At 38.1% G+C, this 17,666-nt stretch overlaps 1 protein-coding gene across 3 annotated transcripts in view; it reads right to left on the reverse strand.

The window, feature by feature from the left end:
• The window catches only part of TRIM44 (tripartite motif containing 44), a 109,729-nt gene that overhangs the window by 39,323 nt on the left and 52,740 nt on the right, over positions 1 to 17,666 (reverse strand). The window contains exons 4-5 of one of the 3 annotated variants that reach the window (XM_057552500.1): positions 7,818 to 7,837; positions 2,874 to 3,018 (exon numbers count right to left, since the gene is read on the reverse strand). The exons of 1 other annotated variant lie outside the window; for it this stretch is intronic. In XM_057552500.1, coding sequence (XP_057408483.1) covers positions 2,889 to 3,018; positions 7,818 to 7,837 — 150 coding nt within the window. In that variant the 3' untranslated portion in view covers positions 2,874 to 2,888. Of the gene's footprint in view, positions 1 to 2,873; positions 3,019 to 7,817; positions 7,838 to 17,666 lie in introns of those variants that run through there. One more of the 3 variants, XM_057552501.1, reaches the window with a different exon arrangement.

Genomic DNA, 17,666 nt, shown 5'->3' on the forward strand with positions numbered 1-17,666 from the left:
CAGCTTGGTCAGTTTTAACTGGTTCTTGTCTGAGTGGCAGTAGCTGCGAGATGGGATAAAACTGCACACTGCCCCACAGCATCTGGACCAAGATGCATCTGGCAGCCAGGGACAGCTTGAGAAATGCTTCTTTGCCTACCTTCTCTGTAATTCTGTCAGCCCCTCCCTCTCTGTACAGTTTTTCTCATGCTCAATCTCACTTTCCTTTAAATAGAATTGACAGAACCAGAGGGGAAGGAGACATGTACTCACCAAGGAAACAAAATGCTTTTCTGTTTTACAACCACATTACAACCTACAGGGAACAACTGGTAGTGGTGCTGAGTGGGGGAATGAGGCACTTATGTAAGAAAGTGTTTTTCTTCCCTAAAACGTCTGCTTGTGGCTAAAGAAGTTATTTTTTTTATGACCCTATAACCACTCATAGGTAGGTCCTAGGTCCAAACAGGACAGGCACGTGAATACTGGTCCTTGGCAAAGACCTCACCATTTACGGTACCCCAGTTTTATCACAGCCTTTGGACACCTTTCTCAATGTTCTGAAACTACCTTCTTGCAGTTCTAATTTTAAAGAAACCTGCACTCAATGACTCTAAACTTCATACCGTCTTGAAAAGAAAAAGAAAAAACCTAAAACAAAACAAAAAAACACACCCGCTTCTGCTCCCACCATCTGGTACAGACACGTGCTGTGGGTTTCCGGGTAAAGAGGTGAATGCAGTTCAGCCACACGGAACTTACAAAAAAAGGAAGGCTCCTTGGAAGTTATTGGGGAAATGGAATTATTCACCTCTTGCCTGCCTCTCACTGACAGAAAGTGGAAGATGCTAGAGACCAGCAGCAGGTTGCTCCTAAAATGAAAAGACACCACTATCCACATTTTGCTGTGGCTGCCACAGGTGAGGGAGGGCACAACCGATGACATCAAATTTAGTTATTCTTAAGACCCAGACTGGAGGTTTTTCACTTCCTAAAATCTGTTATGCTTAGTGCCAGTCCAAAGTGGCTACGCAGATAAACCAGGAAGAAGAGAACTAGGCTCCAGCCAGACTCGGCAGCACCAGCTCGAACTCAGGGACAAATGTGACATCAATGTAATTCTTTGACTAGTTTCTAAGCAACATCTGTAGCCTTAAATCTATTTGGAAAATGTTGGTGCTTTAGTATTCCTTATCTCCGTCAATTTAGAAGGAACTGGGTATCTACTCTCCAAATTTGATTTTAAGTTAGAGGAAGGCTGGAGCTGTCAAAACAAGGTATAAATAAGATAGAAATCAAACAAACAATTTCCTTTTATAATTACTTTATCTCAGTTGCTTGTTTTCCCATATAAAAGAAGAAACCCAAACGGAGAATACTTTTAATGCTTCATAAAATACTTGTCCTTTAAGTATAGTAAAATGTGCTACTTGATGGAGAAACTGAGGCACAGAGAAAGCAAACAATTTACACATAACAACTCATGAGATGTGACTACAGGAAGAGATCCATAAGATTCAGAAGTCCATCCATTTCTTCTATGAATAGGACCATGCTGTAGTCAAGCGGTAAAGCCTAGCAGGAAATGGTACAAACCTTTTGGTGCCTCAAATGGCACACAAGACCCTGTACAAGGGACACTCAGCCACCCTTGTCTCATCCCCCGCCAACAGTCCAGTCATGTAGCTCCTCACCATTCCCCATACAGCACATGCGTATTCATTCCTCTGGGCCTTTAGAAATGCTGATCTCTGTGCTTGTATGGCCTTCCTACCCTTTCCATCTGCAAAACCCTACCCCTACACCCATCCTTCAAAGTCCAGCACAAATTCTATCTTTTCTGATTCTCTATTCTGAGTTAGTAGTATCCTATTCTACATCCAACATATTTATTATAGAGAATCATTATACTGTAGTGGTTAAGAGCCCACATTCTCAAGTCAGACTACTTGAATTTGAATACTGGCTCTACCACTTTTTAGCTGAGTGACCTCGTTAGTGTATGTATAACCTCTCTGCAACTCAGTTTTCTCATTTGGCTGAGAAATGAAGATAATGTATTAGCCACTTGTTAGGACTGTTGTGAGAAATAAAAAATGTTTAAAATACTTCGTGGTACATGGTTGGCAATCAATAAATGCTTCCTTATAGTAATTTATAATTATAATAATTATTATTATATTGCACTTAAATGTGAAATTAAAATTGTTTACTTAGTTCTCTCATTTGAACTAGACTTTGAGATCTTTAAATGCAGGGACAAAGTCTTTTTCATCTTCATATCTCTGAGGCCTAGCATGGGGCCTGGCAACACAGTAGACAATTGAAAATAAATGAAAAAATTCCTCTGCAATTTTTCTTGCTAAAGAGATTAGGAAACAGAGCTCCTAGAGGTGAATGTTATCCTGATAAGCTCTGAGGTCAAAGAAATAAACAAGGTTAGCCTGTCAAGCATCATAACTACATATTGGATGGCAAACAAAAGTTGATTAGCATAAAACCACACCATGAAAAGTGACATCCAGGTCTCTTCCCACTGGGCCTTTTTTCTTAGCATTGTGAAGCCAGAAAAGGCAGGCAGATGTATGTCAGAATACAGGCTGCTCCTAGCTGGCACTTCCACTGTGAGGCAGATGAAATAAACTAGAGGTGCCTCAGCTGAATTTTCCAGCTGTGAATGGATTCTCTGGTTATAGGCCAATATGCACAAAATAAAATAAAGTTGTGACTCTCACAGGTAAATATCTGAAAATCAATTACTTTCAGAAGAAGGCTTGCTTTTATTACAGATAGGCAGCACAATGCATAGCATGGCTTCATCCTTCATTTGGGTGAGTAGAGGATAAATAATTCATATCAGCAGAGGAAAACAAAGCCAGCTCAGGCTCCGTAAGAGGGAAATGTGACAGCTAAGAGACTCTCTGTACTGAAGACCAACTTAGATGTTGGAACCCCACTTCTGGATAATACGCAGCCCTGACAGTTCCACTCCATGTCACAGGTATCAGAGACATTTTCTTTGGCTTCCAGCTAGGTCTTCTGAAATGGAGATAATGTAAAAACAAAACCATAAATTTGCAATCAGAGGACAAAAGAAACCTAAGCGTATCACTGACTTAGTTCCCTCTTATCTCTACAAACTAAGTCATCAAGAAGAGAAATGTCATATCTAAGAACATACATATGATTGTTATTTTAGAGGGGGGGGGAAAAAGAGTACCTAGTATATAGCCCCAAGAAAATGTTTAAGGAAACAAAGTTGAGAAATGTACAAAAAAATCTACCAAATCACAGAACCTATAAGCAGATTCTTTTAATTTCATATTTAATATATGACTGTATTCCTCCACATAACTATATCCCAAAAAACTGGGTGCAGAGTGGGGGAAAGAAAGGCTAGTATTTACAGGGAAGTAAAAATAGACTACAAAGAAGCAAGGAGGTTAAATGACTTGCCCAAGGTCACAGCGCCGGTCCCAGGTAAACCAAGGATAGAAGGTAGGTCTGCTGACTCTCCTTGAGTTCCTATTCCTTCAGAACTCACTGCCCATTTGATCAGAGAATCAGCATGGGTCAGATTCACATTGATCTCAGCAGGAGCTTTTTGCCTGAATAAGAGCCAGCTCTGAAGATGAAAAATTCTACCAAAATCTTAAGTATGGCTGTTACTGTTAAAAAGCCCTTTTCCTCTTAGTTAAAAAAAATTCACAGAAAATCTCAATCGCAAATCAAAATTTAAAACTGACCTTGCTCCTCTGTCCTCTGAACACAAGAGTTTAACTCTCTGACTTCCTTCCACTACACAACAGCTCTAAGGCAGCAGACCCCACTGCCGCCCCCTCTCCGTGAACATACATTACTTCTCAGCAGGCTCCGGCAGGAGCACAGAAGGAGTCAATCTGTGAAGGCGCAAACACAACATCTCCCATAATAGCACAGAGGAGACAGAAAATTGCTGCCAAAAGTGTAAACTGCTTTTTTTTTGCTTGGAAAAAAAGAATCACTCTGGGCTTCAAAGACACCCTCTTCAAAGGTGACTCTACAATGGTTAATATCCATGTTCCACATATTAGGACTTTTGTTCCTCCATACGCTCCAAGAAACCTTGTCATCTGTATGACTGTATCATGGGTGTGAAGAGTAACTACTGGATGGAGGGGCAACAGGCAGCTAATTCTGCAGGGTCAAAGGAAGGCTTGGTTACCTGTTCCCCCGGGAGTCTAAAAGCACCCCTTTTGCTGCTGACCCTCCGGGGACACTGTGTGAGGATGAGATGAAGAAATATCCCCTTATAATGACAGAGGCTAAGGAGAGGAGAGGTAGCTTGCAGCAAACAGACGCCACATCATTTCAATGTCAAAGCCAGTGAAAACTCCTAGGTGAGAGGAACAAGACCAAAGTGATGCGCTGACAAGTGAGCGTGAATCCTATTACCTTTCACTCAGGGTCACAGAGAGAAGTGTGCTGGCCTCTCAGAGACAGGTGGCTGAGGGCATGAGCTCTGAAGCCAGACTAGATTCAAGTCCTAGCTCTGCTTCTACCAGCTGTGTGATCTAGGGCAAGTTAATCTTTCTGGGCATTCATTTCCTCATTTTACAAGTGGAATAATAACTACATCATAAGCTTTACATGAGGGCTAAAAGAGAATATATATAAAACACTGTATGTAGTAAAACTTAAATGGTAGCTTTGCTTACTACTGTTGTTAATTACAGGACAAATACACAATAAAATTCAGAACAAGGCACAGACATGACCAAAAGCACAAATACTTGGCCACCTCACGTCAAACAGCTTGGGAAGTCAAAACTGAAAAGAAAAAAGAAGGCAGGGAGACTCTAGCCGGTAGAATGGAGAAAAATATAGATCTATTATAGACAAATAATTTTCAAAAGGACAGGAATTTTCCTTTGTTCTGACCACCATGGAGAGCGGCTGGAATTCAATTCTCCCTGGACTTCTGTGCAGACAGCAGGGAAGTGGCTGTGTGGAAAGAATACTAGCAAAGGAGACACAGGCATGAAAATCCAAGCAGACCTGGAATGCAGGGTCTCCAGATTCATTTCTCTTCCATCCCCTGTGCAGGCAGACACACACTCCTTCTGTCTTCCTTACACATCAAACTCTCATTTAACACCGTCAGCAATACAGAAGCCTTTGGAACAAAACTCTGGCTTACTGAGACAGTAAAGTGTATATCATAAATGAGAGAAATTTCAGATCAAAGGCAATCTGCCCTGAAATGTTAATTGGAATAAACTGAGCCAAATGGTAGTTCAGCACAAACTGAATGGAACCAACAAGTATGAATTTAAAGGGTAAAAGGAAAATTTGACTCATCTTTCCTCTTTCTGCCAAATTGGAACATGATTATTTTCAAGTGCTCATTTTACCAATAAAGTCCCAGTCCAAGAGAATCCCTACTGACATCCATGGCAGCCTGGCTCGAGGGAGACAGCTTGACGTCTTGGTTGCTAGTAAAGAAACTCTATACTTCACCACAATCTTGTCAAAATGACAAGAAGGAATCTGCAGTTAAACTCTGAAGCCAGTATCTCACACTGAATAGTATCTTTGAAGGGAGTTAATCTCTTCATAAGGTCCCTGTATTCTTCTAATCAGCATGACTCTGGCATGTAGCCATAAAGACAAGATGAACGTGTCCATCCTCATCAGGCTCTCCCAAGACAGAAATGCCATTTCTATCCTGTGGAGTCTGCACGCTACATCTGCTAAGGTGTTTTCTTTATACTGGTCTTGTTTGAACTCTCTTGCTGAGGAAGAAAAGGTCTAGGGCTCTGCTTGGTCTGGATTTTAAGGAGCTAGAGCTAGTTTTGAGAGAAGAGGCAGAGTGCCAAGGAGATAATTTAAAGAGTTTATCTAAACCAAAGGTCTGTGTAAAATGGTGAGAACTTGGTCAATAACTAGGGAAGATGTTGATATAAGCTCCCATCACTAGCCTAATCTAACTAGTCTCCCAGGCTCTGACCCACCTCCAATTCATTTTCCATTCTGCAGGCAGAGGAGACTTCCCAAATGCAAATCTACTCAGGTTAATCCACGTTTTAAATCATTTAATGCCCTCCCACACTCTGCGGGAGAGAGCTCAGATACCTGAAGGAGGCCTGTAAGGTCCTCAGTGATCTGGACTCTGCTTTCTTTCCTCCACTCTTCTCTTGTCTGGAGCTATTACGCAAGTTGTTCCCTATCCCTAGAACAGCCCTATCTCTGCCTCTCCTTTGTCTGCCTTCTCATCCTTCAGACCTCCGTTTACACATAACCTTTTCTGGTGAGCCTCCCTTCCTAAAGCAGCCTAAACTTCACTTAATCATAGTACTTCCCCCAAAGTAGAAGTGCCCAGTTATATGCTTGTCTCTCCTACTAGGCTTAGGATCCACAAGGCAGGGACCATGTCTGTCTTAGTTTTCATTATATGCCCAGTATATAGCACAGGGCCTATACACTGGGTCATGAGAAAGGGAGGAAGGGAGGAAAGAAATGAACCACAACATAAAGGGAGCCTGTTTCTGAGAATGGCTGGAGGATGGAATTTAAAAGGATTCCCTGAAGCTCTGCAGGTTTAAAGCGGGATGCCTGTAGCTTTAGCCACAGAGGTCAAGGAACAAGATCTAGGCTTGAGAACTGCAGTTCTCAAGGGAAGGAAGCGGCAGGAGATGCAGATGTGGAATAACATTTGGCACTAAGAGAGAGGCTCAGGATGTGGGGAGGGAGAAAGGAAAAAGAAGAAACTGTATTTGTTGATTTGTAAATAAAACCAAAGAAGGGCCAAATCCTGGCTCCAGTAAGGTAACCTCGGACAACTCATTTAGCTTCTTTCAATGAGAAGCTTGAATTAGATAAGTGATTTTCAAACTGAGTTCTCAGGAACCCTAGGTTTCTGCAGCAGCCCCTCAGGGCCTATTGCAAGGAAGAGAGAAGTTTCACTAGTAGATGTGGCCCCCAATTTTAACCAAACAAAAAAATGTTTTGCATACATTGGAGTTCAACTTAAAGCCCATTTGAAAAAAAGGTGTTTCTACTAAAACTGAAGTTTGAACAGCTGTGGACTGGATGAACGTTCTGATACCTCCCAGCCTTAACAGTCCTGGATCCTACATGACAGAGGGGACCCAACTGGACACTGCACTTTACTTTGTACAAATGCCCCTTGATTGTGTTCACAGCATAGCTATAGCATTTCCTACAGCCTGTTCTCACTGCCTGAGCAGAAAGACAGCAAAGGTAAGTAAACTAAAGTCCAGGTTCACTGCAAGCCTGAGGCAATGATAAAATGCACTTTTAAATTTCATGTGGTGAAACAGAAGCACAAAGAGCATTTTTTTTTTCCTAAACAAAGTTTTGTATACCTATGACCTCAGATTCACTGTATAGGTGTCTTGAGTCAGACCCAAGGATATTACAGGTCAGAAATATTGGAACCAGAGTCCATTAAAAAAAAAAAAAAAAGCAATCCAATTCCAATCAAGAAAGAATGCAAAAGTTTATCTATTCAGTCCACCTGATACCTAATTACCATTCAAATATAGTACCTACTTGTCTCAACAAGGTATTCTGAATGTGCTACAGAATAAAGCAAAGTTACTGTCATTACATACTTTAAAGCCTATCTTTATCTGAAGATTACAGACAGGAAATGGCATAGATGGGGAGGGAGATGGGAATCTTACAAAATAAGATCTTCAAAGCCCTGGCTTAAGATGGAAATCCCTTTTCTGTGCTGTTCCTTGGCTGGTCATATTTCACGGGGCATTAAAAGGCCACAAATGTCACTCTACTTCAATTCTGAGAACAGACAAACAACAATAATGTGATCTTACCTGGGTCCTTCCTCGTTGCCCTGAAAGAAAGAGAAAGAAACAGCGTAAGAAATCAGGATCAGTAGAGACTGATTTAGATTTCTTTCTTTTCCCTCTTCTCTCCCAACCTGAAAGCAAGGCTTGTACATTTATTGTAACAGAGACAAGCCAGTAGACATCTAAGGGCTAAGACAAGGGCTAATATAACCCTATGCTCAAACTACCCAGCAGAGATGAACTAATAATTTGCCCTTGTAAGCAGAGAAGTGAATGCATAGACCTAGGAGGCCTAAATAATAGCCTTGCCTTTTTATTTGTATGGCTGGCAGTATTTAGTTCTGAGCAAACTGACAGCCCAAAATAGCAGCAGGTCTTAAGCAAAAGCTGACCAGCTCCAAAAGCATCAAGCTGTTTCCCTCAAAGGCTCACCTCTGCCTTGGCCTAGCATTTTTTTTCTCCAAACATGAACGCAGAAAAACTCTAATGTAGAGCACACTATGGTGCAAAAGGCTACGATCTGGGACTCAGGAAATTGGAATTCTAGTCCAAGCTCCATTATTTATTAGTTATGTGCTCTTGAGCAAGCTGATTAATTAATTAATCTGGACCTTGGTCTTCTCCTTTGTAAAAGGACAGTTCTGGCATTTGATGATCCACATCATTCTTCAGCCAAACAATGACTTTTTTCTTTTTCTCATTCACTCTTTACAAAAACAATGTGTGAGGGCGACTTTACCAGGTACTGTATTCTGTGAGCCTAACTTTATCAGTGATCGAAGCAGATTTCTTTGAGCCTCTTTTTGTGACCAAACCAGATTTTTCAAATGACACTCAAGCCTTTTTCCAAGGGACCTCACTCATCCTTTTGGTGACAGAGTATCTTTTACATCCTCCTTAGTCATTCAGGATTGGTTTCAATAGACTGTATCTCCTAGTTGAAGATAACTCCCCAGACAACGTATTTGATTGATGGATGGACTGACTGGATGATTCTATAGGTAAGGTATAAAGGAGAATGAGCTCTGGAGTCAGACACTGGATTCAAATCTTGACTCCATTATTGCTTGCTGTGTTACCCTGGTCAAATTATTTTGCCTCTCTTAACTTCAATTTTCTAATTTGTAAAACAGGGGTAAAAGTTGTCCCTATAACACAGGATGGGTATGAGGATTAAGTGAAATAATGTGTACAAATGTCAAGCACAGTGCCTAAGATACAGAATGCACTCAATAAAGGTGATTATCAATATCACTAACAATTCAGTATGATTCATTAAGAAGCTATTACATGAGGGTGCTGAGGGTAAAAGATAAAAAACCCATAATGATCTATCCTTCTAGGAGCTCCCATTCCGGAGCAGGGGAAACAGATAGAAAATGAGCTATGACTAAATGTCTTAAGGGTGCTACCAAAGACATAAACTGAATGCTTGGGAAGTGATAAACACTGCCTCTCCTGGAGAAGGGGGAGAAGGCTTCACAGAGAAGGTGACATACATACTTGTCACTTGAGGGATAAGCAGGAGTTTCCCAGGCTGACAACAGAAGATAAATGGGAAGAGCACTGGACTAGCAAGAGCAAAGGCACAGCAGTTTAAAAAAATGTAGGTTTAAGGGATTTTGCGTTCTGTGAAACTAGAGTATGGGGATGTATATGTGTGTGTCTGGGGCAGGGGATGTGGAGGTGGCAGTGGTGTGGGGCTGAGGGGCTGGGAATGCAACAGAGGTAAAGGGAGATTGCCAGGGCACAGGCCTATAAAGGACACTGGCAGTCAAAAAGGTGATTTGTAACAGATTATGTTCAGTACACTGGAGGTTGGATAAAAAAGGCATTTTTAGCAGACTGTTAGGAATTTGCAGTATTGGTTAGGGCGCTAATCATCTAATAAAAGAGAAGTGGGGCAAGTGGTGGAAGGAGGGTATAGGGGTGGTGAAAACCTCTGCAGTTTACTTGACTGGCATGTCTTATGGGAACTATAATCTAGTGAGAAAAATTCATATAATTTAAATTTAATATGAGTTACATTAACTATCAATGACATAATTAAACCTCAACGCAATTTTTAAATTATCTTTGGATTTTAAAACATAATTATCTAGGAGAACTGTATGGAAAAAAGTATCCGAACCTTCTTCCATGATTAGAGCAAGTCCTCACAATCACATATCTTGGTATAATGGTTAAGAGACAGGTTTTCTGAGTTAGAGAAACATGGCTTCAAATTCTGGTTCGTCAATTCCAACAGTGAAGCTTTTGACAATTTACTTAACTTTCCCAAGGTTCAGTTTCCTCATCTACACATGGAAATCCTAATTCTTACCTCACAGGGTGGCTAAATGGATTAAAATAAGTGAAAAAATATGTATAAAACATTAAGCAAGTATCTAGCATAAGTGTTCAACAAATGGTGGTCATTACTGTACTTCCCTGAAATGTTAATTAATAACACTTCTAGGGAGAGTGGGGAAAAACAGAGAAGATGGAACACAAGACTTTCCTTTACATTCATCCATTTCTGCTGCTTATAGGTAAGTGGTTATTTTCAAAAACAATAATCACTATCACAAAGCATGGGGAAAACCAGGGTGAGAGTTTCACTTATGAAGAAATGAATAAATGAATGAAAGAACAAATATACACACATATAATTATAAGGCAATTTTGAACAGGTCAGCAGACATTCAGAGGATTGCTAATCTTGCTAGTAAAAGGTGTGCCCATACTCTCCTCACTACCTGAAATGCACATCCCTATTCTGAGATCCTAGTTAATTCCCATCCATCCTTTAAGGTCAAGCCTCACTCGGAAAATTTTCCTGACAGATTGAGTGGAGTAACGCTACTCTGTCTTCCACATCTGTGTAGGCCGCATTTCTGGGCTAGTTCTTAAAGCAGAACACTGACAATGACAGCACCATACAGTGTCTCCCTCTTTGGATTTCAGCTCCTTGAGAACAGAAACTATATATTGTTCATCTCTTTATTCTCTACACCTAGCACAGCACAAGGCATATAGTAAATAATTATTCAAGAGAGGAAAGAAGAGAGGGCACGATTTAAATAGGATTTAAGATTAATTTCTACCCCATTATGAGTAAATTCTGATTTCAGAGGGTATTAGAACTAAAAGTCTGTTAAACAACAACTTCCATTTAAATGACTTATTAGATTCAGCAATGCTCCCAAATCCCTCTGTAAAATATCCTGAGTGCTCTTGGCTGTTAGGTTACACTCTATCTAGTACAACCTCCCATTTCTACTTCCACCAATGAAAATGTATGTTCACGAAGAATCAAACAAGTTTGCTCCTAAGCCTACTTATATCAGTTGAACTTGTAATTATGATGACATGTTTTACTAAACAACAAAAAATGAGTGCAAGAGAGAACTGTTGCTCCATGAGTTGTTGCTTCCATGAAAATTAAGTTGAATGCTTCCAAAGCATTCAATAAAGATGAGTTACTTAACAATTGCTGTCAATTTTGATGTAGGTGAGACACATGCAAAATATTAGAAAAAATAAAGTATAAAAGTCTAACACCTCACACTGGTCAGAATGGCCATCATTAAAAAGTCTACAGATAATAAATGCTGAAGAGGGTGTGGAGAAAAGGGAATCCTCCTACATTGTTGGTGGGAATATAAATTGGTGCAGCCACTATGGAGAACAGTATGGAGGTTCCCTAAAAAACTAAAACTAGAGTTACTATATGATCCAACAAACCCACTCCTGGGCATACATCCAGAAAAGATGAAAATATTAATTTGAAAAGATATATGCACTCCAATGTTCAGAGCAACACTATTTACAATAGCCAAGACATGGAAGCAACCTAAGTGTCCATCAACAGATAAATGGATAAAGAAGATGTGGTGTATATATATATATATATATATATATATATATATACACACACACACACACACACACATACATACATACACATACACACAATGGAATATTATTCAGCCATAAAAAGAATGAAATAATGCCATTTGCAGCAACATGGATGGACTTAGAGATTATCATACCAAGTGAAGTAAGTCAGACAGAGAAAGCCAAATATCATATGATATCATTTATATGTGGAACACATATAAATGATACAAATGAACTTATTTACAAAACAGAAACGAACTCACAGACATAGAAAAGAAACTTATGGTTACTAAGGGGGAAAGGGGTGGGGACGGATAAATTAGGAGTTTGGGATTAACAGATATACACTACTATACATAAAATAAACAAGGACTGACTGTATAGCTCAGGGAACCATATTCAATACCTTGTAATAACCTGTAACAGAAAAGAATCTGAAAAAGAATATAACTGAATCACTTTGCTATACATCTGAAACTACCACAACATTGTAAATCAACTATACTTCAATTTTTAAAATGGCATTTAAAAAGTCTAGGATTCTACATTCCACTTTCTTCAAATGTTATCCTCCTCACTTATAAAGAGACTGAAATTGGACCTTACAAACAATAGAGCATGGGTATGGTTAATGCCAGAAATATGACACTCCACTCCAAACAGCAAACCCATATTCTCAAAGAAAAGACCCTGACTTGGAATCAAAGAAATACACAGATCTTTATTTCAAGTTTAAAATAAATGTTTAGGGTATTCATGTATCATTTTTAATGGTTTACTCATTTAAACTAACTTTTTCTAAGATTATCTCACTGCAGCTCAGTACTCTTCTCTCAAAACTAGGCAAAAGATGGAAATTCTCATGACATGCAAGTAAAAATAAAGACACATTTTTTAAATACTTGACTTTGGCAAGAGTTTTATAAAAGATATAACTAAATTCAGGCAAAAAATGAGAGATTTTAAAAACTGGTGATAAAAATACACACTGATATAACTGTTCTATGGACAGTTTATAAATACGCACAAGCCTAAAAAATGTACATACCTTTGACTCAATAATTACTTATGATTTATAAACTAAAACATTCACTACAATGTTATAAATGACAATAAGAAGTTGGAAATAACTTAAAATGAGGTAAAAGTCAAATTTGTATCACTGGGTCAGGGTTCGAACATTATGTTTATGAAGAATTTCTAATAATATGAAGAAAACTGAAAATATGACATTAAGAAAAAAATGGCATGAGAGGATGAAGGTGTTAACTAACTTTACTGGGGTAATCACTTTGCAATATATACATGTATCAAATCATCACACTGTACACCTTAAACTTACATATGTTATATGTCAACAATATCTCAATAAAGCTGGGGAAAAACACACACACACACACACACACAAAATTAAAAAATAGAATAAATATAACACCCAATGATAACTATCAAGTTAGTGTGTTGTATTTATTTTCTGCTGCGTCTATGAGTTTTAAACGTTTTATAATCATTAAAAAAGAAATAACTTCAGTTATTTGAAGAGGGGAAAGACCACATCTTATTGAAGAGAAGAAAGACCACAGGACATAGAACTGGTATTGAAACTCTTCCCCTACCCTATATTCTATAAGATGACCAAAAAAGATTTATTTAAAACACATTTTTAAAAAAATGTCACCAGGAAGCCTTGTAATCTTTGGACTCCTTCAACCAGAAACTCTGTGATTCTGCTTGACCTAATCAAATTCATCTATCCTGAACGTTTCTTAAAACAGATACACTGTGTTAATGTTCTGGTTTTAGAATAATCTTCATGAATCAAAGGCAAATAGCACTTGGGCAGGTGGAATATCTAGACGCATTGTTTTTATCAGCTTTATTGAGGTATAATACCATAAAATTACCTGTTTTAAGTGTATATAAATAACTTTAAGTAAATTTAGAGTTATGCAACTATTATTACAAACTTGCTTAAAAACTATATGTATATATACACACAAATACACACAAACACACAGATATGAAATTATCTTTTTTTCTTCTTAATTTCTTTAAAAGCATATGGCTTTAAGCTAAAATTATAACTGTCTTGCAGTGTTTATAACATATGTAGATTATATACATGTGACAACTATAACATAAAGGATGTGGAAAGAGGGTCAGTTGGTCTATACGGTTTCAAGCTATCTACATTTTATGTGAAGTGGTTCAATATTAATTTTAAGTAGACTGAAAATTTAAGGATATATATCATAATCCTTATGGAAACCACTAAAAAATAATGCAAAGTAACAGAGCTAAAAGGCCAATGGATATATAACAATGGAATTCAAATAAATGTTTCAAAAATCCAAAAGAAGGCAGGAAAAGACAATGAATGAGAGGAACAAAAACAGAATAACAAACAGAAAACAAATTGTAAAATGGTAGACCTAAATTTAACCATATTAAGAATAACATTAAATGTTAATGGACATTACACTTGAATTAAAAGGCAGAGATTATCAGAATGGGTAAATGACTAAGACCCAGCTATATGCTGTCTGTGAGAGACATAATTTAACAATACAGACAGACTGAAAGCAAATGGATGGAAAGAGATAAACCACAAAAACAGTAGATTGGCTCTACTAACATTAGATAAAACAGTTATCAAGACAAAGAGTATTATCAGAGAAAAAGGGAATGTTCATAATGATTAAAGGGTTGGTTCATCAGGAAGATGTAACAATCATAAATATGTATTTGCTTAATGATAGAGCTTCAAAATATCTAAAGAAAAGTTGACAGAATTAAAGAAAGAAATAGATAATCCCTAGTCATACTTGGAAATTAAACATCCCTCTCTCAGCAGTTAATAGAACTAGACATAAAAATCAGTAAAAACATATATCATCTGAACACCTAATTGATATTTAATAGAACACTACCTCAAACTACAGAATACGTATTCTTTTCAGGTGCACATATGCATTCACCAAGACCATATGTTGGGCCATAAAGCAAGTCTCAGTTAAGTGTTAGAAGATGGAAATCATTCAGAATAGGTTCTCTGATCACAATGGAACTAAATTAGAAATGAATAACCATAAGATAATGTAGGAAAATCCCTAATATTTAGAAACTAAACAATATACTCCTAAATAATCAATGAGCAAAAAGAAGAAATCACATGGTAAATGAAAAAATATTTCAAATTGAATGATAATGAAAACACAACATAACCAAAGTTGTATGATTCAACTACAGCAGTGACTAGAGGGAAATGTACTGCTCTAAAAGTTTACATAAAAGAAGAAAGTAGTAAAATCCGTGATCTATGAAGCAAGATAAAAAAACAAGGTAGGCCTTCCCTCGTGGTGCAGTGGTTAAGAATCTGCCTGCCAATGCAGTGGACACGGGTTCAAGCCCTGCTCCAGGAAGATCCCACATGCCATGGAGCAACCAAGCCCATATGCCACAACTACTGAGCCTGCACTCTAGAGCCCGCGAGCCACAACTACTGAGGCCGAGTGCCACAACTACTCGAAGCCTGCACGCCTAGAGCCTGTGCTCTGCAACAAGAGAAGCCACCCAATGAGAAGCCCGCGCACCGCAATGAAGAGTAGCCCCCACTTGCCGCAACTACAGAAAAGCCCGCGTGCAGCAACAAAGACCCAACACAGCCAAAAAAAAAAGTACAGATGATATCAAGTTAATTCTTAAAAAAAAAAGAAACCAAAAACACAACGTAAACTCAAAATAAGTAAAAAAAAAAAAAGCAAATGTAAACAAAACAGAAAACAAAGAGTAAAATTAGCAAATCCAAAAGTTAATTCTTTAAAAAGACCAATAAAATTAATAAAATACAAGTTAGACTGATCAAAGAAAAAAAGGGGGGAAGATTACAAATTATCAGTAACAGAAATGAAAGATGGCTATAGACACATCAGAGGCTACAGTTAAAAAATCATAAGAAAATACTATAAACAACTTTATATTAGAAACTAAAACAACTTAGATGAAAATGACAAATTCCTTGAAAATTACAGCTAATACAAATTTTGAAAATTTTAAATCAATATAAGATGAAAAAATTTGACTAGTTCTATATTAAATAAACTGAATTGGTTATCAAAAACCTTCACATAAACTCCAGGACAGATTGTTTTGCTGGTAAATTCTATCAAATATTTAAGGAAGAAATAACACCAATCTTACATAAACTCTTACAGAAAACAGATGAGGAGGAAATACTTCTCAGCTTGTTTTCTGAGGCCAGCACAATCCTAATACCTGACAATCCTAAAGTCTGACAATTACATTATAAAAATACAAATTTACAAATGAATATCCCTCTTTGAACACAGACATAAAAATCTCTAACAAGATATTAATGAATTGAACCCAGATAATACATTAATGATCAAGTGGGAGTTTATCTTGGGAATGAAAGGTTGATTTAATATTGTAAAATTAACCAATGTAATCAACCATCACAACAGAATAATAGAGAAAACCCACTTAATCATTTCAATGGCTACAGAAGAAAATCTTACATATACCACGTTCATTTGAATTACTGTTCTATCCATATCCGTATCTAATGTGTCATTCCGCTCTGGCTACTCTGCTTTCAAGATTTTTTATTTGTCCTTAGTTTTTGGAAGTTTGACTTTGATATGTCTGGGTATGGATTTCTTAGATTTATCTCACTTGGGTTCATTCAGCTTCTTAAATCTCTAGGTTTATGTTTTTCAACCAAATTTTAGGAGTTTGGAGCCATTATTTCTTGAATTTTTTTTTAGCCCTATATTCCTTTTCCTCCCCTTACTGTACAAGTGACATGTATGTTAGATCTTTCTTTATTGTCCCATAGGTCCCTGAGACTCAATTCAATTATTTTTCAATCTTTTTTCTTGGTTGTTCAGATGGGATGTCTACTGATCTGTCTTCAAATTCACTGATTCTTTCCTCTGTCATTTCCAATTTGATATTGAGTCAGTCCAGTGAAGTTTTTATGTCAGTCACTGTATTTTGCAGTTCTAAAATTTCATTTGACCCTTCTTTATATCTTATATTTCTTTGCTGATATTTTTTAATTTTTCATTTGTTTCCAGAGTTTGTTATTGCTTATTCAGACATTTTTATAATAGCGACTTTAAAATCCTTGTCTGATAATTCCAAATACTATGTCACCCTATGTAGGTGCTGGCATCTACTGATTTTCTTTCTCATTAGAGTTGAGATTTCATTGGTTCTTGGTATGATGAGTAACTATGGACTGTATCCTGGACATTATAAGACCTGCTTCCTGTTTAAATCTTCTATTCTAGCAGGTAGTCAACCTATTTAGGTCAGAACACATGTCCTAGACCACTTTTGTGGCTTATGGTTCAAATGTCAATTGAGTTTATAAAGCTTCTGCAGTGCCATTCTGGTTGCCTCCCTCAGGTGACAGTGCTCCAATGGAGACTCTATAGTCTCCACTGGTGTTAGTTCAGGAGGAGGAAGGGCACAAACTCATCACTACACAGTAAAAGGGAATGGTATGAATCCACCCACTGACTCAGTTGGGGAGGGGCTTTGCTTAGTTAATGCAGGGGTGGGAGGGAGGAGTTAAAGCTCCATCCACAGTCCCCATAGGGGAGGGCTGTTATTCCCTTCCTATTACTGCGGGGGAGGGGTATAAATCAGAGTCCCACCTTCAGGCTCCATGGGAGGTGGGCACCATTCACTTCTGAGAGGGGCAGGCAGAAGTTAGACTTTTACCTAAAGGCTCCATGGAGAAAAAAGTGACACCTCATTGCTATAGGCGAGGGTATAAAATAGACCCCACTACTGTGGTGCCAATTGGGGCTGGGAAGGGATTCATTGCCAGAATATGCAGGTATTATTAAAAGGTTTCTCTTCAGCTGAACCGCCCTTTCCCCAGTCCTTTGGCTAGAGAGCAGGTTTTTCTTGGAGACGTTCTTTTTGCCTATGCTCATTAGCATTTCCAGTTTGCAGGGC

This window comes from Balaenoptera acutorostrata, chromosome 9, assembly GCF_949987535.1.
Source record: "Balaenoptera acutorostrata chromosome 9, mBalAcu1.1, whole genome shotgun sequence".
In the NCBI taxonomy this organism is placed as follows: Eukaryota; Metazoa; Chordata; class Mammalia; order Artiodactyla; family Balaenopteridae; genus Balaenoptera; species Balaenoptera acutorostrata.